Below are 23776 nucleotides of genomic sequence, written 5' to 3' on the forward strand. Positions count from 1 at the left end.
TTTTCAAGGTAAATGGTATAAATCATTTTCTTTGTGCATCCTGGGGATGATAAATCAATTGTAGGCGTTTCTATTGCTGAATATTTGTAGTTTTTCTAAAGGCCGGTCCGTGATAAAATTTCACTTTTTAAAACGGTCCGCAGTGCAAAATAGGTTGCCGACCTGCAATACACACAGTCTAAGACAGTGGTTCTCAACCTTACGTGGACCGTGTCCCCCTAAAATTAACTTTTGGCCCTCGTGGCACCCTTCAAGTAACCCTGTAAGTCCTGTGGACCCCTGAAAATGTAAATGGCAATCTCATGTTGGAATTCGGTTGTTACTTCGGCTTTAAACAGGTCGAATAGAGTAAATAGGAATCCGTAATCGTGAAAAACCTCAATATAGACAAACAGTATGTGAAATAGTCCATTAAGTTAGGGAATAAAATTAAAAAGAAAATGGCTTTTAGTGGATGTTCCTGGTGAATCTACACCCGTCGCCCCTTGAAATACAGCTCGTAGTCCATCGCATCAATGAGTCGAAAAATATAATCCATTGCAATAACATGACCCGTAGTGTGAGGTTACTGTTTGACTAACGATGAAATAAAAATCTTGTAGAGTAGCCCGCATTTCATTTCGAATTTCAAAACAGCTTTGTGGCTCCCAGCGTCTTTTTACTGTGTGAAGATTGCGTATTGCGTCAACGTGCGTATAATCGGATGCGAAAAACGGTCCGTGGTTATAAAATTGCAATACAGATGTGAAAAATAAAAACTCCTCACATATTATTCTTGTTCAAAACATCTTTCCTGCAGTATTCTATGGTAGCATATTGTTTGAGTCCATCCCTTACACAATATCACACACATATAGGGCCTAGTAGGTTTATTACAAATATGGAGCATAAATCATTTGATTTTCATACCTGTGCTGTTATTTATAAATCTTGAACCATTGGATTTTTTGCCTACTTTTTACATAGGTGTCTCATATGTCACTTTTCTTTGTAATACATCACAAAATGAAGAACAACATAAACCTATTCCAATGTACAAGAAAAAGGTTTTAAAGTAATTATATTGTAAAAACCACAACATTTCTATCATCATTAAAAAAGTATCCACGTTGTAATAAAAATTAGTTAAATTACCTGTTAAACCAAATTCTGCTGCAATTGAAAAACAGGCATTTAAGGTATGTTACTATTCATCACAGTACATGGGATATTTTACACAAAGCAGGTTTTCTCCAACTAGTTCAATTATATAAATAATTTCTTTTGTTGAGATTGGGCAATCAAACTTTCCAAAAATGAACTTATTCTGATAACTTTTAGGTGCACATTTCACAGTTTGTAGCAGAAACATCAACCAGTACCTAAGTCAGTGGACCTTTTTTTCCTTGCTGCACCCCTTTCAAATCACCAACCAATTTTCGCACCCCCTTTCAAATCACCAACCAATTTTCGCTCCCCCTTCTGTAATTGCCTAAATAGAATATACCTAACCAACCTTAATGATTCAGCATCCCCGCACCTACTAGGAACAGTCCTCGCATCCCTTGGGGGTGCGTGCACCCCTGGTTAAGAACCCCTGACCTAAGTGCATGAAAACGACAACAATGGGATTATGACTTCATAAATAACTTCCCAAATATTAATACAGCATATATGCTATAGTTCCGAATTTCTAAACTCTGGTGCTTTACTTGCAGTTTCCTTTTTCTGAATAATTGCGATCAACAGAGAGCAGTAGGTAAGTGCCTGAAATGTGTTATGAACTGACTCTTTCGTGACCCCTGTCCCCTTTGGATACCCGAAAACTATTGTTACTTACATTATTAGCTGTTGTATCCCGCTGTTGTTCTGCGTTCCAGTCGAGTTCAAAGTCTGTTCTTTTCTAAGAAACCTTGCATATTTTACCTTAACTTATTAGTGGAAACAAGAGGGCTTCAAGTCTCGTGATTTGTTCAAAATAATTGATACTAATCAATCAATCTAGAAATTACTCTCAGGTTTGCACTATCTCTAGACCGAAAATCGCATGCGTACGTCCGAAAAAAAATAGCATTCTGTGTTTACTCGACGGAAGGCGGCGGACCGAAATTGACGCGCGTATACGCATGACGGACCAAAACAGAAAACGGATTGGCGACCCACAAGCACCAAGCAGTGATGACGTCAATTACCAAAAGAAAGCAATTGTTTGCGCACAACTATACTTTTGGTCTTGATTGTGATTTAACAAACTGCCTGTGCCTTTGGATTCTAATCTTTTAGCGTTGTAATCCCATGAGACTAGAAAAAATTAACACATGTCGTGGCAGGAACATTTTCGCATGAACTACATTTTTTTGTAAAAAAATATTAATCTGATTTTACCAACCTAAAAAACACGGTCAGGGGCCGGATTAAATGATCTCGCGGGACGTAGTTTGGTGATCCCCTGCTGCATATTACCGAATTTACTTGTCTACTCTATACATCTGTTCTAACACCCCCGACTCCGACTTATGCCAACTCCCTCAACTGCTTATTTATTCTCAAACTCCCATCTATTCTGATAGCGCCCACAGAAACACTGGTGTATGTATGAAAGTTTTGTGCCATAACTGCTGCCTAATTGTACGAAAATTAATTTTTTTTCTCGTAATCTAGTGTGAAATCAGTTAATTTAAGTGTTATCATAGACATCCGGGTGCTCAATGGTGTGATACAAGTTTTGCAACTACATTTACCTGCTAGTTTATTCCAGGGCTGCCACTCCTCGGGATTTTTCCCAAGATCTTGGGATTTCAGTGCTGAGCTTGGGATCTTGGGATCTTGGGAAAAACTTTTCAAACCTTGGAATTTTTTGAAATTATTCATTTAATGCGTTTAAGATTCAATTAATACTATTCTTGCAAACAAACATGATCCGTTTGCAAAAATCATCTTTTTATCTAACGATTAGCGTGACAGTGCTTCATAAATTTTGTGTTCGAAGCCGTGTAAGTTGATTGAATTTCCCTGTCAAAACAAGTAAGTTCGGCCAGTACTACACGCTTTTCGATGTATCATGTGCCAGTAAAAAAAGTATACAAAAAATGTTTTTTCTTTTGCATTTTTCGGGTACGTATTTCTTTTTTTCAAAGGTACGTGATGGCTGGGACCTGGTGTAACCATAAAAATTATGCTTCCTGCGCCAGCTAGGATTTAAACTGTGTATCTGCCATGTTTTCGTTATCTTGGGATTTTTGGACAAACCTTGGGATTTTTTGTGAGGGAACCTTGGGATATCTTAAAAATCTCAGTGGCAGCCCTGGTTTATTCGTTTCCAACCGGTATTTGGCAGTGACGTCATTTTTGGTTTCTCACGTGACATTGCGTTGAGAAAATAAACAGCAGCAAATCCGAGTAAAACAAACTAATAAAATCTTGCAGCAATGTTGCATTGTACAGCGATTGTGATTGTTTTTGGTGACTTGAATTAAACAAATGTATGGTGTATTTTTCAGTTGATGCTGTAAGTAAAGAAAATTAAACTGTCGCCTTCAAATTTAGCACGTAAAATAGTATTTGTCATTTCATGCTGTTTTGACTGGTGAATCTTGGGCCTTTAACTCAGTATTAAAATGGCATCAGATCTTCTGCAACTGGAGGATTGCTTGGAAGACAGTCCACAGGTATTACTGGTATTTGTTCTGACTATTTGGTTCTTTATTCTGTGTGGTGTATACTATAAAGTTTACACACACAAATGTATTTTAGAAGGGTTGTTTTGTCCTCGATTTTAAGTTTTCTTGCATAAATATGCATTTCTGGTTTTTATTTCTAAGCCCTAATAGGTCATATCATCATGGTTTACCATTTAAAAATCAAATCCATTTATATTTTAAGTGAAAAGTTGTTTCTTGAAGATGAAACAACCTGGAAAGGAATTGTTGCATGCTCAAAAAGAATAAAAACACTTAATTTCAAAAGTATAAAGGAAGTTTCTTTAATTTGTTATGTCTTTTTATTTTAGACAAGAGCCTTGATTGGTGTGTATGAAAAAGACTCTGACATTTTGCTTCAATATGCTCAAGAGCTTCATATTATGTGTAGAAGAGTTACATCTGCCCAGGTTGGTTTAGGTTTGTAGTTTAAGACCATTGGCATATGGATTTGCTGTTACTTTCAATTGCCCATATTTCAATGTGCTGTTTTAATTTGTCTTAGTTGGTTATAGTATTTAAATTCATTTGTCATGTAAGCTCTTGGTACCAGGCATAGTAACAACCCTAAAATAACGCTTGTAGTGAATGTTTTGCTGTGAATAACGCACATGATTTGCCAGCACAGAAATGGTACTATTCACATTTATTTTTGTTTCTGTGTTTCAATGTTTTATTCATGTTTACACATTATAGGCCATGGCATTACCTTACCTGTTCCTTTAAAAATATTTTTATAACCACCAATAACTGTCAATATGTTAGATTTGAAAGAAAAAACATTGCATTAAAACAGTTCTCTTTCATACAGCTTGAGCTTACAAATGCTACCCAGGATCTTGCTGATAAATTAAGAGACTTTCAGAGCGTGGTAAGTGATAGTCTAATATGAACAATACTTTTAACTTAGTAATTTGTTTTTTTTTCATAAAATAAATATGTATATTTTCAGAAATTTGTAGTTGGGAATCAAGATGAAGTAATTGGATCCACTTTGACACAACTTGTCACAAATATTGATGAGGTAAAAAAGGCAATATTTTGATTTTTCGGTTCAGTTGCTTCAGTGTTCTTTTTTCTGCATAAAACTGCTATAAATTTGTTTTAAAGGTCTTTATATGTGTAATTGCTACTTTTTAGATTTCAAGCTATAATGCGGTTCTTCAAGCACAATTATCAGAAAGTATGGATTATCATACTTCACAGTAAGTCAATGCAATAAAGGTAAAGGGACAAATACTAGTAGTTTATGTCTTCAGATTTCTTAACAAGGACCTTAATGAGTATCTTCGCCTGAAAGCAAGCTTTGCTACTAGTGACAAACTACACGAAGAAGCGGTTGCCAAACTTGCAAGGATCTCCAAAAAGAAACACAATGAAAAGGTTTGTTTGCCTAGATTATCCATGTTTTTTTGTAAAAATGGACCAATATGTTTTAGTTAATTAAATCATTATTCAAGGCATATTGGAAATATTGTTTTGCAGTAAATTTTAACATGTAATCATTTCTAAATGCTTTGGACCTAGAAAGTTTTAACATAAGTTTGTTGTGTGCCAGGGTGGCCATCAAGTTGTCTGTGCAATTATAAGATGGCATGATAATTCACAGGACATTATGTAGTTAGATAGAATTGTATGCAAAGTTTGCATTGTGTAAGCAAAGTAGGTGTTGTATGTTTCAATACATGTCAAAGAAAATACCAGAATATAAATACCAATTCGTAAAACAAAGCAAGAATGCAACTTCCATTATGAGCATACATTATTGACAAACATTTCCTATTCTTAACATCAAATAATAACAAAGCACTGGATGCTGTTCAAGGCTGATCAATCCTCACTTAAAGCCAAGATGGCAACTTCCAATCTTGCCTGTTAGCAGTTGTTGAATTAAAAAGTTGCAAATGTTGATATGTGTCAAAACGCCTATTAATTATTTAGTCTCTGCCTTTTATCTGAATAGAGAACAAAATTTTTATTGGTGTGCATTTTACTTGGTTGTGGATGGTATTGTAACATTGTAGTTGTCACTTGTGCAAATTTTAACATTGTTCATTACAGTTGTTGCTACATGGCAGACTTATTTTGTTTATTAGAGCTCTCAGGAAGCAACAGATCAACTTTATGCATCAAGGAAGTCATTTCATAACGTAAGTGCTGAATATGCTTTCCTTACTAACGGGGGTTGCTGTACTGAAACTTAGGTTTGCTTGTTATGAAAAATATCAATCTTAGTGATTTTATCTGTGTATACAAAACTGTTTAATGTTCAAAAACTGTTTCAAACAGTAACATTAAAAATATTTTACACAAAAAAGCTTTTGTCCTTGCCAGTATTGTTTTGTTTTTTTAATTTCCAAACTTTATGACTTGTATATCATACATATTGTACTTCGTAAGGTTTGCTCATTTTGTTCATTGTTTATTTATAGACATCAATGCTATATTGTTCATGTCTAAATACTTTGCAAAACAAGAAGAAGATTGGATTACTTCGACCAGTCATCAGTTTTTTGCAATCACAGGTTAATGTTTTGTAATGCTTCTGCAACTTGAATGATTTACTGTTTTTTTTTCAATTTCACTGCCGTATGTTACTGATTTGCAAAGGATCCTTTTGTATTTTGTGTGATATATTTTTGTCAGATTGCATTCTTTCGTATGGGATCAGAAGTAAGCAAAGTTGAACTGGAACAAGTGCTAGGAAAACTTTCTTCTGATTTATCACAGTAAGTAGTTAGAAAAAATGTATACACAACATGGAACACATTTATTTCGTATGCAATCTATTGAGAGAAATATACCTTAGTTCTTAAAGGGGTACAAGTGCCTGTTGGTTGCACGAAGGAGTTTTAATGGGACTCCAACAAACAATTTGGCCCTTGTTCATGAATACTTCATATTTACTTTGATTAGGGGTTATAAAATTTAAATAATGTTCTTTATTTATATTCACAACTTGATTTTTCAGTCATTTCCTAAAAAATGTTACTTTTACTTGATTGGGATTCTGGTTTATAAAATACCAGTTAGTCGCAAACATTCGTTTAATTGCATAGGGATGTAAATCCCTAACAAAGCCATACATTCAGATAATTGCATAATAAAGCTTAACAAATTGGTTTTGGATTAACACTTACAGTATGTCAAACTGGTAAGCCCCCATCACATAACGCTTTGTAATATGCTGTAGATGCAGCACAGTAATGAACTAATGATCCATAAATTGTGCCTTGATATGTTTTGCCCACCTTGTTGTTTTAAGCTTGTTCTGCTTTTTAGTAGCTTTGTGATTGTTCAATGTATTAGTGTAACTATGTGTTCTTTCAACTTACAATAATGTTAACCTGATTCACCTGTGATACAAACTTGTAAAAAAATGATTTGGGTTGCAACAAAAATTTTTTTATTGCTTTCGGTAAAAGGCTTGAAAAAGAAACAGATGAAACTAGGGAGTTATACGTAGAGAAGATGGACAAACTTGATGCAAACAGCACTCGTTCCTACATACCTGACCCCCCAGCATCAATGAACTTTCCTGATTTGCCAGTTGATAGGGCCCGAACCCAAATCAGTAGCTACTTATTCTACAGAAGGTATGTGGTCTCTAAGCATCCTATATCAAAATATATTAGGTTGCCTACATTTTTTCTTACCATTCATGAAAAAAAAAACTCAAAAGATCTAATGATAGCAAACAAGACAATAGGCATTGTGAATATTTTTCCAGAAAGTAGCTTTGTTTATATCAGGGGTGGGCAACCTTTGTTACTGTAGGGCCAATTATAAATGTCAAAATTGGATCGCGGGCCGCACATATGCATAACACAAAGTGATTTTGCTTTGTTCCTTACCAAATATGCTTAACTACAAGTATAATTCGTATTTGATTCTAGCCACATTTTGCCAGATCGCAAAAACTAGCATCAGGCGCATTAATCAGCTCAAAAATATGTTATAATTGGACTCGTTTGCCAGTACTTCTGAAATCCAAGTGTCTCTGCGGGCCACACAACCTTTAATGAAGGGTTGCATGCGGCTCGCGGGCCGCAGGTTGCCCACCCCTGGTTTATATGTTCAGATGCTAGATTACAATTAAAATTAGCTACATAATTTTGTAAAACCTTCATATAGTCATCATGGTTTGAAAATGGTTAATAAAATTTGCTAATGTGCTTAATGTGTTGTTGCTTGAAATGATATTATGACAGCAACTAATTAGAAAGACAGATGCTAGTTGTAACCATTGCCTAAACCTGCATTAGAAAACTTATGATTCCATGTTAGTTTAAAAGAAAATGTTGTTTTGATTTGGGCACCGGCATTTTGGTGAACAAATGTATCCGTTAGAAATATAACAATTTATCTTTTGTGTATCACTCCCCCTGACCAGTGTTTGTCGATTTATTCTTCTTTCAAACCTAAATTATATGTTCTGTGTTTATTTACAGTAGGGGTACCATCTTGTCACAATGGCATAGATGTTACTTCTTCACACAAGGTGGAAATCTAATGATGCAATCCAAAACTGAACTGGCTGGGCAGTTGTTTATGGACTTAGATGGTTGCAACGTTAACTTTGTTGACGTAGATGACAGAAAACATGCTTTTCAAGTAAGCAAAGGTTTATTTGTTTATTTGTAAAAGTTTGGATTATAGTTAGTTATCGTACATAAATAAAATCAACCCTACCTAAATTCTCTTCTTGTGCGTAAAGTTTACAGATTTTTAAAGTATAATAGTCTACGCATACTTGGCTTATCATTGGGCATTAATTTAAGATTCAAGGTACTATAAAAATTATAGCATTTGCAGTTGTGACAAATTCATCATAATCAGCGTCATTTTTTTGTAAAAAAGGTCATGTCTTCTGATGGAAGACATTCAGTTATTCTGCAAGCTGAGAGCAAACACAAATGTGAAGAATGGATCGCAACCATCAGAAACATTGCTGCAGGATTGTATCTGCACGATAACCCAAGACAGGCAGCAATAAAGGCACTAAAGGCCCAAGGACCACCCGACGATAACCTTTCCAGTTCACAAAGCAATCTAGAACTTGTTCCAGGCATTCCAGGTTTGACTTGTTTGAATATCAATGTATTTTTGGTCAAGGATTTAAAAAAGCAAAATTAAAGCTGACGTTAGATTTAGTTGACCCTAAATGTAGTTTATTTGCTTCGTATGAAAAACGCGAAGCATTTTAGACATGTATAGTTGTAAAATCCTTGATTTTAAAGTGTATGTGCCACGGCACTGCACATGGTCAATATGTGATAACCATCTCTTATTTTATATTTGTTTTGAAATACTACATTATTGTTTTGATAATGCTGTTGTCATGTATAAGACATATTGACTTAATATGGCGTATTGTAAAACATTGTGCAATTTTGTTCACAGTAATCAAAGCTATATAAAGTTTTGTACTTATAGCAAATATACTTTAAAGAGACTAATACCTAAAAAGAAAATCTTCTAATTGTCTAAAAAATAGCTGCATGATTTACACGATTTAGCCTAAAATACTGGACAGCTTGAGGGCATGTAAGCACAACAAATTTGTGGTATTTGTCAAATGTATATAATTGTAGGACAAATGGTGACACCTGAAGATCAAAAAACATCAGACGAACAACAGCATTCCAGTTCCTTTGAAAGCAAGCACGAAAGTTTGCGCCCATCAATGTTCGAACGGCTAAAGATGGCTGCCACGTCCTTTATGGCTCCAGAGGAAAAACCTCAGAGAGAAAGTCGATCTAATTCCACCTCGAATGTTAATGAACCTAGTGAATCAAGTTTTGATGCAAAGATTGACCAAACAGAGCCTATACTGTTCGATCTACCTTCACCAGTTTCGGAAACAAAGGAATTACCTAAGGTAAATGTGTTTTTTTACATTTTCGTGGTTGTGTCTTGTCTTGATATAACGTATGTGCATTTTATAATTAAGTTTTAATTTTTGAGTATTTGATGCCAAATTGGGAAACTTATGTATTTTGCCCAAGTTATAAGTTTCAACTTGCAAGTCAAAACTCCTATCAAATACTTTTAACCTTGAAAGTATTCTGTTTAAATAGCATATAAAAACTACATGGCTTTTGTACATTCCACTGTGTACTGTGAAGGGGATTTAATTTACGAAGGCAAAATAATACTGAAAACATTAAAATGTATCTATGTTATTATGCTTATATTGCAATCTTATTTAACCAATCTCTCATAATATATCCGGTCTAAATTTTGGCAATACATTCTAAGGGTATGTTTGGCATAGGGAATGAGATGTAGCCCTTCCCAATTAATAATTCATTGCAGTTACAATGTGCAACATTATTCAGGCATATTCATGTCGCTTGCAATTATTAGTATAACGACTGTGACTTGCTTTGTTTTAGGATGATTCGACAAACCAGACTGCTTCTGAACCTACACACCCAACAGGTAAATGAAATTTTAACACATTTTGCACTGACTGACCCAAATTAAAAAATGTTTTTTGGAATTGGCTAAAACTGAAAGTGCATTGATTGGGAAAAAAGAACTATACAAATAAATGTATATATGTATAGGTCACTTTGTTTTTTGATCAATAGGTCTATATATATATATATATATTGTTCTATTCAAACGGTTGGTTCTGTTTGGTTAGGCATCTATTGTTAATAACATGTGTAAGTCCAAGCATGCATCAGGCTTATGTGCCATATAACAATAGATTAATGATCACAATTATATTATTTGGCATAATGTATGATTGTTAAGTATGTACTTTTTACAGAGGTGAGTTTAAGGTTGATCACACCAACCTGATTTAACCTTTTTTAAATCAGTGAAACCTGTATGATACCGCTTCTAGAAACCTTTGTATCGTAATGTGCCAGAAAAGGAGAATTCCAACTAACAATATGTGAAAAAACGCAGTGAGATGATTTTATAACTAGTTTGTATGATAGAATATGAAAAAAACTGTAGAGTGAAAACTTACCAAAGTATTTGAAAATTATAGAAATACTACAGCAAACCTTGATTAAACGAAATTTGATTAATCCAGATCCTCCCCTAATTCGAACAAAATTTAAGGTACAAATGATTTATAACGTGGCAAGGCTTTAACTAATCCACATTGGTTATCGTGGATCCAGATAAAAAAATTGGGTTCCAACGGGTCCGAATTATCCAAGGTTTACTGTATTTGTGCATAACATGATGCCTGACCACCCTTTTTTAATGTAAGTAAACACCTTCTGTGGTGTTAAAATAACATGTGGACCGGACAAAACCCTTGTATTGATTAAACTGTTTTGTCTGGTGAATTTGTGACATTTGGTCAACATCTGCAAAGCACATGATATCACCCAGAAATGTGATAGGACACACTGTTAAAAATAAGAGTAAAAATCAATATGTTTTCTATTAGGAGAAAATGTGTACTGTATAACGTCTGAATTCATTGTGTGTTGTGTTCTACACTGTGGCCCTGACAGAATTTTTAAAGAGTAAGCTTTAAATCAAATGTAGATTGACAAAAATGGACAAGAATTCTTTTATTGCATTTTGTTGCGTCTGCGTAACAAACTTGCAAAAATATTATTCATTTTTCCTCACCTTTGGTTAACATGCAATCCCAGATTTAGCAGATGCCATTTAAATAATTGATGTATATTCAACACCACAAAGGGTAATTAGCATTAAAACTTTATGGACACCAACATTGGCATATTATCATAACAGTCAAGTCTTCAGCTTAACACATAATGTCATTTGTGTTTGCTTTGTAGCTGCTTCGGACACGAACCAACCAAGACATAACCCATTCACTTCTGAACAACCAGCAGTAATTGACACTGATGAGGCAGCGTTTAAGGCAATGTTTGTGGTGCGATTTCTAGGCTGCAGAAGGGTAAGAACTGATGTTATTTGTGACACTCATTTTTAGTGATGGGACGGGTACCCGGTACTCGGTACTCGGTATCGATGGTATCGAACGATTTCAGTGGTATCGATACTCGTACTCGGTATCGAAATATTTTGCCTCAGTTTTCGATACCAACGTGCGAGTACCAAAGGCCGATTTACACCATAAGAATACGGGGAACTTTATGCCAATATTTGCTTCGGACAGCACAAAATTGGAAAAAAGTTCCGCCAGTTTACGTATAATTATCTTTTTCGCTATCACGTGGAGATTACATTTTTCGGCATGTGTGTGTGCACGCCTGTACCCCGACCATGGCAGATAAATAAGCCAGTGATATACAACTAAGTACAACACTACTCCTAAGTACTCGGTAATCGTACTCGGTATCGAAGGTATATACATGTGGTACTCGTACTCGGTATCGGTACTCGCTTCAAAACCTGGTATCGTCCCATCACTACTCATTTTATGTTTTTGTAACCCCTAATTATGTGTCTGTCTTTTGGAATGTTGTAACCTTTATTTGGCAAATTACATGTTTGTGTGTCAAACCCTGTAATACATGGCTAAAATTAGCTGTAGACTTGTGTGAATTTTTTTAATGCTTTGTCAAACAGTGTATAAGGAAAGAAAAGATCTTTTGTAATGACCTACAGAAGGGGCTTTCCACTGTGAAAATCTAAATCTGAAACAACAGTAGACTCTTTTTTGATATTCATTGTTCTATGTCTTGTTTGTAACTATTTTTTGTGTTTGTGTTTTTAACATACAAATTTGTCATGTGAGCTCGCATATACAGTAAACCTAGGTTAAACCGGTAAATCTGGAAATTCGCCTAATTCCGACAAAACTTGAGGTACAAATAATTTGTAATGTACTAAGGCTTGAACTAATCGACTTCAGTTAATCCAGATCTTCACCTAGTCAGGACTATTTTTGGGTCGAAACGGGCCCATACTAACTAGAGATGTACCGAATATTCGGTTTGCCGAATTTATTCGGCCGAATCGGTCATTTTTGCAAAGATTCGGTTTCGGCCGAATAATTTGTTGCGATTCGGCCGAAACCGAATATTTTACGAACACAAATTTAAAGCGTTAAACATGTCTTTTCTGCTCATTAAGGTACCACGGAATCTTTCAAAAGCCCAAACATAACGAAAATCGCGTCAATTTTTATCTTTTTCAACACATTATCGTTTTTCCCACTGTAGTCAAAAAATTAGTAATTCATTGGCAGGTTGCCAATCATGCTTGAGGCAATTTTACACCCCACAGAACTGAAATGAGGACGAAACACGACTATTCTGCACTAGTTGCCTGGTAGATGAACATTTTTTCATGTCTAACGCGTAGCGTACGACTTCGCGTGACGTCATAATTGATTCGGTTGATTCGGCCGAATTTATTCGGCAAAACCGCCGAATATTCGGTTTCGGCCGAATCGAAATTTAGACGGTACATCACTAATATTAACCAAGGTTTACTGTATTAAGCATCATGTACCCATTACGTCTAAGGTTAATTGCACATCAACAATCCACAGGTTGGGGAAGATGCCCACTTAGACAGCTCAATTGCCGAAACCATTTGTCACGTGATGGCTGCACGGGCCTATCACAAGATGTTCCGCATGAATGAGCTCCATCTCGCCATTAGTGACTGCGCCGTTCGTCTGGTTGATCCAGCTACTCAGGTATGTATAACTTGCTTTGGACTCTATTATAAAGCTTCACAACGTTGCGATTAAGCTTCACAACGTTGCGCCTTAGTCCCTTGTATTTTCGCTGTGATCTTAATTTGTGTTTTTGCTGTGAGATTGAATAGTCAAGTACTGTACAACCTAGGGATGCGCCGAGCCGAGCCAGAACCCGAGTACTCGGTACCGAGCATCGCTGTTTTTAATGCTCGGTGCTCGGCCGAGCAGTTGCACAAACTGACCCGAGCGTTAAATTTGCATATTCATGCACTGCTAACATATGTAACTAGTGTTCTAAAGGGTGTCTTTAAACAAAAACGAATGATTTTTCAAATGGACTAGATGGTGGAAAACGCGTACTTTATGGGCATGTACAGCTTAATAAAACACAACCGGTGACGTAAGAGGCCTTGTAGAGCTAAAACGTAAAAAGGGGATTTTTTGTGACGTCATAATGCACCGAGCGTGCTCGGCCGAGCATTAAAGTGAGATGCTCGGTGCTCGACCAAACAGAACATTTGCAGTTTTGGCACATCCCTAGTACAACCGAAATTTTAAAGTCACTTTAATTGCCCAAACAGTGAAAACTTACGTAAAGTTGTCTCCGAATACTGATAGCGCTTGTAAAAGTGTACCAAAAATATAACGAAAGAGGCTATCTGTTTTTGGTCCATACCAATGTTTCCCCTTTAATGTGAGTTATAAGCGGGCCGAAAAGTTCTAACCCTACCTGAACCTGAAAGTATAAGCCCGGTCCGAATTCGAGTCTTTTTTGATAATAACGTATAGGCCCGAAGGTCTGTTGGGCATTTGGTTTTGTCCAGTAACTAGCTACTTATCTAGGTAACGTATTTATACATATAATTACGTAACGAATTGTAAAGGCAGGTCTGAATCAAACCTATTTGTAAAAAAAAACAAAGGGAATATTAGTACTTATATCTAGCCGAATGTAGGCAACATTTGATGTTTCCAGGAGGTGTTGGTTTCATAGCTAGGCGTCTTGGGTAATTCGTGCAACTCTCATAAGCTGTTTAACTAACATATGAAATGTATCTTGTAGTTCAACAGAGAGAGTTTTCCGGCTTCTTCCGTTCTTCGTGCTAAGACTCTAGCTGACAACCCACGCCTCCTTGGCTTCATTGTCAAGCAAGTTAACACGTCACAACTTATGTGTTACACGTTTGAGAGCAATGCTGATGGTGATGATGTGTGCTGCGCTATCAACACTGCAAGGGTTATGGAACAGAGCAAGGTACTTTGGCAATGTATTACTAATGTTTTTCACGTGGGATTCTATTATAAAGGCGTTTACACTAATACAGGATATTTTTGTGTGACAAGGTATTTTCCTCTGCTAGGCTCCGTTCATATAGGCAGCGACCGTTAGAACTTTGAGTCATTTGGGCTCCGCTTTTTTATCTTAAGATTGTGAGACAATTTCGCATACTTAGGGATCGTGAATCCCAATGCGTTCATAAGACGATGGTGGTCAATTGCCCTCGCAATTTTGTCGTTTGCTCGGTCTTATAGTTAATGATATGACTCCAAAATATTTCTAATTTGAGTCGACAAAAGGTACTCTTGTAAGACTAAACTTGGTCAACTATTGTAAAAAGAGATGTTATACTTTCTTGGGTTCAACTTTGTTTTGACCTTTAGCAATCTATTGTATAAATCAAGCTCTTCTGGCAAATGTATTTTTATTCCGACGTTTCGACGTCCTGTACAGGTCGCCTTTATCACGGTAAATAACGAGTATATTAACATGATATTAATTTTGCCGAAAAAAAGGTATCACAAACTTAGATAACTGTAGCCTATAGGCTACTATTTAAAAATAGCAACTTGTGACGTCACAATGCCTATTGTGCAGATCGAACACGAGGAAAATTCGAAGCAACGTCAAATCGAAAACGACCTGGAAGCACAAAGTCGTATGATCGCAGCGTCGGAAACGAAACCGCCCGAAGCTGAAACACAAGAAGAAGTTGATAGCAAGGAAAGCGGCGACGCTGCCTGATTGGTTGGTTTGAATTCAAACAATGCGAATTTGCAATCTCTTGTTTCTTTTGATGGCAATTTGTAGACTGTGTGCGCTGTAGCGAAATCATACAGTACAAAAAGACTGAATTTGTGAGTACAGTACAAATGAAAGTTATGAAAGCCCGTTTTATAAATCCAGTTTTTCAATTTACAGCTTAAACTTTATGAAGGTAAAAATATTTCTATATCTGTTGCTCGTTTATTTGTGCCCTTTTTTCTTACAGCTTGTGCATAACTTAGCACCCTTAAAATTGATTCTAAAAATTACGCATTTTGCCATTTTTTGCATAAAGTTTGAACTGTATCTTTTCATCTCACATTTCAGTATTTATCTATTTACCCAAATGGTAATTTTCTGGCCATAAAAAACGATGTATTTAATCAGAGTATTACACTATTAACTTTTAAATGTATTAGTAGTAAAACGTGTATAACAACTTGTTTTTAAAAAACATTTTCACAATTTGTGAGCAATTATGGTCGAATTTCTTTACCTTGCCCCGTACTATATATTTTGTAGCGGGTGGCTTTTTTGTGTTTCCTTAAAACAAGCAAACAATGCAATCAGTTTCAAGTATGTGTGTTTCTCTGTATTTGTACAGTTTATTAGTTTTGCGCTAAAATCGACTCCCTAAGTGCAAAGGGATAAAAGATATAAGTTTCATAATTTATACTGTATATTTCCATGTCTTTTTGTAAACTACTTAATGTTTATCATAAAGTAAAGATAGTTTATGTTCAAAATGAGCCTTTATAACGTACTTTAAAATTTAGGGCTTTTTGAAGTTAAAATTTTGCCCATGTGTAATAAGCGATTTTCTAGCCTCGTACACCCTTAAAAGCTTTTTCCTAAACTTTTCTTGTTTTAGTGTCAAACGCAATTTCATCTCGTGTAGCATGCTGTTACGTTTCCATCTCTGTATCAATTTGCCGTGCAACTCATATACTTACGACGTATCTATTCCAGCAGATGCTTGTATATATTTTTCGTGTCCAAAGCTACTTTTTTCGCAAGCAAAAAAAGCTGTCGATTTTGGGTGATATTTTTTACAAATAATGAGCAACAGATGACAGTCAAACCATACGTAATTGTATCTAAAAGAGCTGCCTATTTATTTATACTTGGCTTCTTTAGCTTGGAAAAAGTGGTAACTGATTTTTGTCGGCAAAAAGCATTCCTACAGTATAAGTTTCAAACAGTGTGTATGCCTGTTATGGGCAGAGTTGTCAGCTGACCCGAATTGGAATTGTTTCTAAGAACCCCATTTAGGCCCGACTTACAGCTCTGGTTCTGGTAGAAATAAAGTAGAAAAGATGGCAGCTATACCATTAGACCAGGGGTCACCAAACTACGGCCCGCGAGGTCATTTCATCCGGCCCGCGACAACATTTTTTGGTTTGCCAAATCGTATTGATAACTTTGCAACATTCAAAAATTAATCTACTTCTTACGAAAGTTTTCCTGTCGCGATATGTGGAATACAATATTGCTTAGTTTGATAGGATTACAACGCCCAGGATTGTTCCCCGTTACGTCACAGACAAGACTACAAGTGTCAATTGTGCGCAAACAAATGCCTTTTTTTGTTAATTGTAACGTAATATACAAGCATTGCTCGTAAGAGACGACCTATACAATTTAACAGTTGTAACACCAGATTTTAAATTTGTAGAAAGACCATATCTTGCCGCACCAAGAAAAATTAACTCTCGGGCTAAGTTTTGAAAGGCGGCGCTAGGACATGTAAACTATGCGGCCCGCAGTGAAAAAAGTTTGGTGACCCCTGCATTAGACGAAAGAAAAGCCGAACAAAAGATCCGAATGAAAATTGCTCATTAGTCATTAGTTGTTTTGAATCTTTGCTCCAACTTTCTTGGTCTGAGACTTGCTTTTGGTAAATTTTCCTAAAACTGACTTTGAAGCCCAGCAACAGCAAACCTTCACTTTGCAGCTAAATATAAAAAAGCATAAAGCGAAATGGTGAACAGTGTTTACTGGGGTTGTTCCTTAGACTTGCACGGATAGATCGAAAAACACGTAGAGCGCGATCAACCACACACTCGAACACTAACAAGAAGAAAAACAAACAAACGACAAAGAACACACAAACAGACAGATGGGTAGAAGAGGCACATGAAACGTAGAACGCTGCACAAAACGCCCGCTGGGTTATAACACGTTGAAAAATTTGTAGCACTTCTATAATAAACGAGAGAGGGTCAAAGTGAAGAAGAGATTTCGAGAGAAAAGTGAAAAAGGCACGCTTAGTTGTGAAAAAGGCGAGCACCAGCTTGAAGGCGACATGCTCATGTCTCGGTTTTGTTTTGCAGTGAAGGAATGGCAACTAAACCGTTTTTTACATATAATAGGCAGCTGAATAATGCAATATTTGTATTTAAGGCAGGATACTTCACTACTTATTTGAGTTTTTTTCGAAATATAAACTAATTTAAACCGTGATGGCTCAAATTTGTTCATTTTTTCAGCACATTTCAATGATGAATTCCGTTAACTTATTACAAAACCATGATATAATGCCTTTGAAAAGTGACAAGTTGCTTCGATTTGGCATAGCGTAGCGCTCATGAAACGCAAATATATGCGCAAACATACCATCCTTTTATAGTACTGAACCGAGTCTATAAACATTTCAACAAAAATATTAGAGTAGAAAAAGATATAATTTAGAACGAGCTGGAGTAAATATTTCGAATGTATAACAACAACATTTATTTAGTTTTGTGATATTTGGTGGTAAAGTTGTGAATATGATTGTATGCCACAGATATAACCATCCTTGGGGACCGGTGGCTAAGTTCATGGTAATATTTTGGGGACATTTCAACCTTGACCCCATTTTAACCATTGGGTCGCATAAATTACATAAATTAGCTCGCGTAGGGAACGCAAAGGGCGAAAAATTAAGTCGAGGTCGACAAAACCAACATAGAGAACACGTTTAATGGTGCAGGAAAATGATCACAACGCTGTTATGTGCTTTGTTGTATATATTTTACTAGCTGCTGCCGAAGATGAGATAAATGAGAAGTGACACAAAGGCGATAAGTACAGCAGCTGTTGAGTATCTCCGCATCTGAAGAGGAAAAAGAATAAATATTATAGTTTGCGCTTTGGTAAACCGTTTTATTGCATACTGATCCCAAAACAGTAACCTATTAGCTACGTAAATCATAGTACGCCAGGCCTATTAAAGGCGTTACACCGAATTACCCAGCCACCAAGCATTCCCATAAAGGGCAAGGCAAACGTTAGAAAAATCTAGCCTGCTGTGACAGAGTTGCAAGCGGGCCCGAAATCTGAGCCCGAACCCGGCCCGAACCCGAAAGTATAAGCCCGAAGCCCGGCCCGAACCCGAAACGTTTTTGAGAAGCCCGTTTGGGCCCGAAATTTTGATTGACAGGTCTATCCACGAAAACCTTGCAACAAAGTATAAGAAAGAAAAAAGTGAGAAAACAACAAAAACAATGAACAATCGTTGACAATGGGGTAAACAATACGTTTTAGAGTAGGGTGGGCATTAGGGCAAAGCCAGAGAATTGTTACTAAAAATGGCGGAAACGGAACGAAAAATCAGGCCCGTTTTGAGCCCGTTTTCTGACAAATACCTAAGCCCGAACCCGGCCCGAACCCGGCCCGAAAAGCCCGGCCCGACTTGCAACTCTGTGCTGTGAGACTCGAACCCATGATATGACCCTTCAGGCTGACGCTCTGCCAAGTAAGCTTTGTAAATACAAAACTGTTTGTCCCAAGATAAGTAAATGTTTACTTAATCGAATATTACTATTATGTGCATAGAAAATCAAAACTGGTAACTTTTCACCAGTCAAGTAAATGTTCTTGTTATTTAGAATAAGCAGAATGTTGGCAAATTGCATATGCGATTACGCATACTATGAACTAGTTTTAAGAGGCTGTACTTAAAATAGCAAAGTAGATTGGGTCTGGCAAAGTCATTTTTATGTCAATGAATAATATAAGACTTTAACGAAAATTGTTTAAAGTCAGTGGTTCCCAACCGAGGAGGAATTCCTTTCAAGGGAGCAATTCTAAAACTTGAGTGGGGAAATTTACTTACGTTTTTTACATGCGGTTTGTAAAAAGACACTTAAGCTGTGGGAAACCTGTAGAGTTGATAAAATACCCAATTTTAACTCATCTTTTTATGGTTTAGCATCTACTATGTAGTATATTTGGGAGGAATGAGAATGTTTTGAATTGTTAAGTTAGGAATTTGTCGAAAAAGGTTGGAAACCACTGGTTGAATGGAATTGTTAGACGCAACTACACTAACATCGAAACTTACCGCTAGAGAACCTTCCAATTTCATTGCGTTCTCCTCACGCTCTCGAATCAGCTGCTGACATCTAGTGGTCACCTCGGCCAGTTCCTCGTCTTTATTTCCCATCGCTGACGTCAGCTGAGAGTGTGACGTCACGCAAGGTCACGTGAGTTGTCGGGAAGGGGGTCAGGTAGGTGAGAGGAGAGAAAAGGTGTAAGAGTGTTAGTAAACTGGTTAATGAGTACAGCCGTGTATGGGCTAGTTTCGAGATGACAAGCATTTCGAATTAAAAAGGCCGGTTACCATGCGAAACACAGGCAAAAATGCATGGGTCTGTGCCAAGAAGCGCAGTTGTAAAATGAATTGCAACTGCATGGTACCAGATACGTTTTATAGGGCGAGCGTTTTTTGTTTTGAGAGTTACAACACAGTGTTATACCCTATGAGGCACCACCACCAGAAAGGAATTTACGCAAAAAAAGTGATGAATAAAACGCTTCTATGTGAATATTATGGGTGAAACTTCTAGACTTAAACCACATAGATATGGACAAGCGACCCCAAACGATATAACGATAAGTTTCCTTAATTTTTTCGTCCTGAATTTCATGATACAAAACCTAAGCCCTTTCAAAATTTTGTGGCGCTTTCGGAAGGTTTTTGTAGATCAAGGTGTTCACAAAAAACGATTTTCTTTCTATCAACGCGTATTGCGTATTGTCCTATGATGTTAAAACGACGTCACTACTTTGAACAGAATGCATGAAAGTCTAGCGACATTACACTACAGAAGGCCTAGATGACTAAAGCAAAAACAGGCCTTTCTTTTAAAAAATATTGGTGAAATAATGACTTTTTATGCAAAAATAAATAGAGTGGATTAAATTTAAGGCATTTAACCCAACTGCGTAAATAGGGTAAATTATTAGAGGCACGTTGGAAGTACTCTACAACTGTAGTTAGTTTTACAAACTTTCTGATACTAAGAACCACACGTTTTTTTGACAAGCCCACTCCTATGTGTGCTGATTCGGTTTTCTATGTTCTATTTTTTTAAGAGTAGCCTACTATTGTCTGGCGCTATCCAACTTTTAACACTTTGCATGCGGGTATAAAAAACAAGAACAGGAATAAAATACCCGTAACAGTAACACTTCGACGTAACACGCAAGAGTACAAAAAAGTGCAAGATCTTTTGAAAAGATGGTGCACGTTACGGAACCACTAGAAGAACAGTATCACCGTTAAAATGCAAGTTAAGGGTATCAGCACACCACCAATACACCACCGAAAATCAGCAGTTAAAGAGTTTTCCCCCAGCATTTTTTCCATTTGACGCAAAAGTTTGGTTATATACTGTACTCTGTTTGCAGAAACGCTCTTTTTTGCTTCATTTATAGCAAAATATAATGAAATAGGAACCTTTTTCAGGCAGTTTTGAAGCACACTATAGTGTTAAAATGCACCCAAACACGCAACCAGCAAACCTGCTTAATTTAAAAAAATCATCCAATCGCACGCGATTGTTGGGTCACGTGCACGCCGGGTTAGGACCACGTGATCAGTACCGAGCAATCAGCGCAAAGTCTACCATCTGCACACTACGGGTTATTTCGGGTTAATGGTTATTAAATGTCAACTGGAAACAGCTAAGATAGACTTGGGAATCGAAAGGCAATGCCGCTAATGATAGGCTACTACAGCGTATGGTGGGTAGTCACGTGTTTTCCACCTGCCAATGGGAAACAGACACGTTGACCTCCTGCATAATGGTGGTGCGGTTGGCTACGAAGCAGATGATATATAAGCGCAGTATAAATTTAAGTTTACTGCTTTTTTGTGAAAGTTCTGGGCCTGGTGGTCAGATCAAACCTAGACTGAAGGTTACTATAATTGCACATACATTTAACCTCGGTTAATCCGGACCCGTTTGGACCAGAAAAATGCCCAGATTAGGCGAAGACCACATTACAAATCATTCGTACCTCAAGTTTTGTCCGAATTAGGCAAGATCCGGATTAACCGATGTCGATCAGTTACATCATTACTGTATTACAAATCATTTGAACCTTAAGTTTTGTCCGAATTAGGCACAGATCCGGTTTAACCGAGGTTTACTTTACATATTTTTACTGGATCTACTTTATTTATGAAACTAATAGACACAAAAATGTTTTGGGTTATAACTTATATGCTGGGATGGTTTTTCGTCAATCCTTTTTTGACGCTGCATTTGTTACATGCAAGCGGACAAAACACAGAATATCCCTAAAACCTTCGATTTGATAACCACGGCCAAACCAAAGAAAATCAGAATTTGAGGAATAATACATTTTGTGTGGGATTGTATAACTAGGAGCATATAACATGCACAGCATACGTTGTTTTTTACCTTTTCTTTCTCTTGAAGAGATTCTTCGAGGAGAGTTTTATTCGAGGTAAGCTCCTTCTCTAAAGCTGATTCCTTTTCAGCTCGTGATTGCTCAAGACGCTGTAATTCGCTATTTATTTCCTCTTTTTCCCGTTGAGCCCTGTTACAGAAAAGATGCTGTGTTTCAGGGCAGTGTTTCCCAAAGTTCTTACCATTTTTGCACAACTGTTAATATGAGCATTTTTTATCATTTGGGAGCCAAAACATTTTTAATTCATTTAACAACAGTTTTAAGTTATAATATAACATACTCTAGCAAACATCTCCCGATACGACTTTAAGCATAGAGACCCGTTTTAACCGTAAATTACATCGGCCCTGTAAGTAAATCAGCGTTGCGACCTATACGGAATTATGCTCAGTGTTTAAGATATGGAATTCTATCACATTACAGTGATTACTGAACATTTTGTGCAACTGGTAAGCCCTATTCTAATAACAGTTCGGTTACATTGTTTGAACCCGTTTACAAGAACGGCATCGTTAAAAAGGGATCAAAGACACTTATCCACGAACAAACATGCTTTTTGTTACAAAAACCAATTATTTGAAATGAAACCTATACGACAGTACTAAAACCTGCTTCTATCATAACATTTCCTGTACAAACCATAGGTATGGGATCGCTTTTCAGGCGTGTTTTTGCAAGCTGTTTATCTCTTTAATATGTATAAAGGGCATACAGCCAGGATAGGGACAGCAAAATGCCATACTAATGACATTAAATGGCGCAAGCGGTTTTGAGGGGAAATACAAAGTAACCACAAAGCCAGGTCAACGCATTTCATTCATATGTCATGACAGTAACGCACATTAGCTATCATAGCGCCTCATACTATCTAAGCCTTAGCTGTCTTTCAAGATTTTCTAAACTCTCCAAAAAATACTTCGATCGCATGCTGACCATTGTTTAATGCGGAGCAGTATATGGCGTTGCACGGTGATCGTGACGTCATGGTCGCCACGCTGATGACGTGTCGCTTCGTCATCGTCACCAAGTCCCATCAGCTTTGGAATAAAGACTCCACTGTTACTGTAAGTGCCGCTGTGAGCACTGCAAGAGGGTACGGGTTGAAATCCCAGCTCGTCTGCGAAAAGTTCGGTCTCTTCTGAAAGCGGGATGACCCTGTTGTCGCATTTCTGCATTACATCGTTAAAAATCGCGTCCGACACCATATGTCTTTGTGCATCTTCGCTTTTTGGTGTTTTAGCGTGAAGCTGCTTTGCGGCTTTTCTCAGGGCGAACCTCGGTGAAGGTGGAACCAGTTTACTCCGGTTTGATCTGGTTGAACTGAACCCGCTGTGCGGTGTGGATGATGTAGAGGTGCCTTTTGAACTTCTCAAGGAGGGCACGGGTATGCGCGACCCCCTTCGCATATATTCGGGCACGCTGCTCATTCTGTGACGTCACTATGCTGCAGAAGCATTATTGTCACTTTTTCACTAACTTAAGTTCATAAACTTGTGTGCCTAATAATTCTGATTCTGACAATCGTTGCTGTATATTCCAAACAAAAAATTTACCATTACGGCAGGCTCAAAATAACTGTTTGAACTTTTTCCATACCAAGCTAATCCAAATCTCATACACAAAACTAGAATGAAAAACTGTCAAATAGCTCTTGCGGTAAACTTCGGTTAATCTGGACCCGTTTGGACAAAGAAGTTGTCCGGACTAGTCGAAGATCCGGATTAACCGATG

General features: G+C 37.0%; 2 protein-coding genes across 4 annotated transcripts in view; one reads left to right on the top strand and one right to left on the bottom strand.

The window, feature by feature from the left end:
* Positions 1-3460: 3460 nt before the first annotated feature.
* LOC145233311 (DCC-interacting protein 13-alpha-like) lies at positions 3461-16383 on the top strand. The gene is made up of 18 exons (XM_080098021.1): positions 3461-3647; positions 3989-4087; positions 4489-4548; positions 4630-4701; positions 4818-4882; positions 4937-5060; positions 5774-5827; positions 6110-6202; positions 6324-6406; positions 7103-7273; positions 8129-8291; positions 8538-8754; positions 9272-9558; positions 10076-10121; positions 11459-11580; positions 13144-13293; positions 14360-14551; positions 15173-16383. Exons 1-18 carry the CDS (start codon positions 3597-3599, stop codon positions 15317-15319), a joined length of 2196 nt encoding a protein of 731 aa, XP_079954147.1. The 5' UTR covers positions 3461-3596; the 3' UTR covers positions 15320-16383.
* A 936-nt stretch (positions 16384-17319) lies between these two features.
* Positions 17320-23776, bottom strand: part of LOC145232331 (uncharacterized) — a 30332-nt gene continuing 23875 nt past the window's right edge. For all 3 annotated transcript variants that reach the window (XM_080096925.1, XM_080096926.1, XM_080096924.1), the window contains 3 exons: positions 22036-22174; positions 19668-19781; positions 17320-18437 (listed from right to left, as the gene is read on the bottom strand). In XM_080096925.1, the coding sequence (XP_079953051.1) occupies positions 18360-18437; positions 19668-19781; positions 22036-22174 (331 nt within the window). In that variant the 3' untranslated portion in view covers positions 17320-18359. The remainder of the gene's footprint in view (positions 18438-19667; positions 19782-22035; positions 22175-23776) is intronic.

This window comes from Phallusia mammillata, chromosome 6 (genome assembly GCF_965637545.1).
Source record: "Phallusia mammillata chromosome 6, kaPhaMamm4.hap1.1, whole genome shotgun sequence".
In the NCBI taxonomy this organism is placed as follows: domain Eukaryota; kingdom Metazoa; phylum Chordata; class Ascidiacea; order Phlebobranchia; family Ascidiidae; genus Phallusia; species Phallusia mammillata.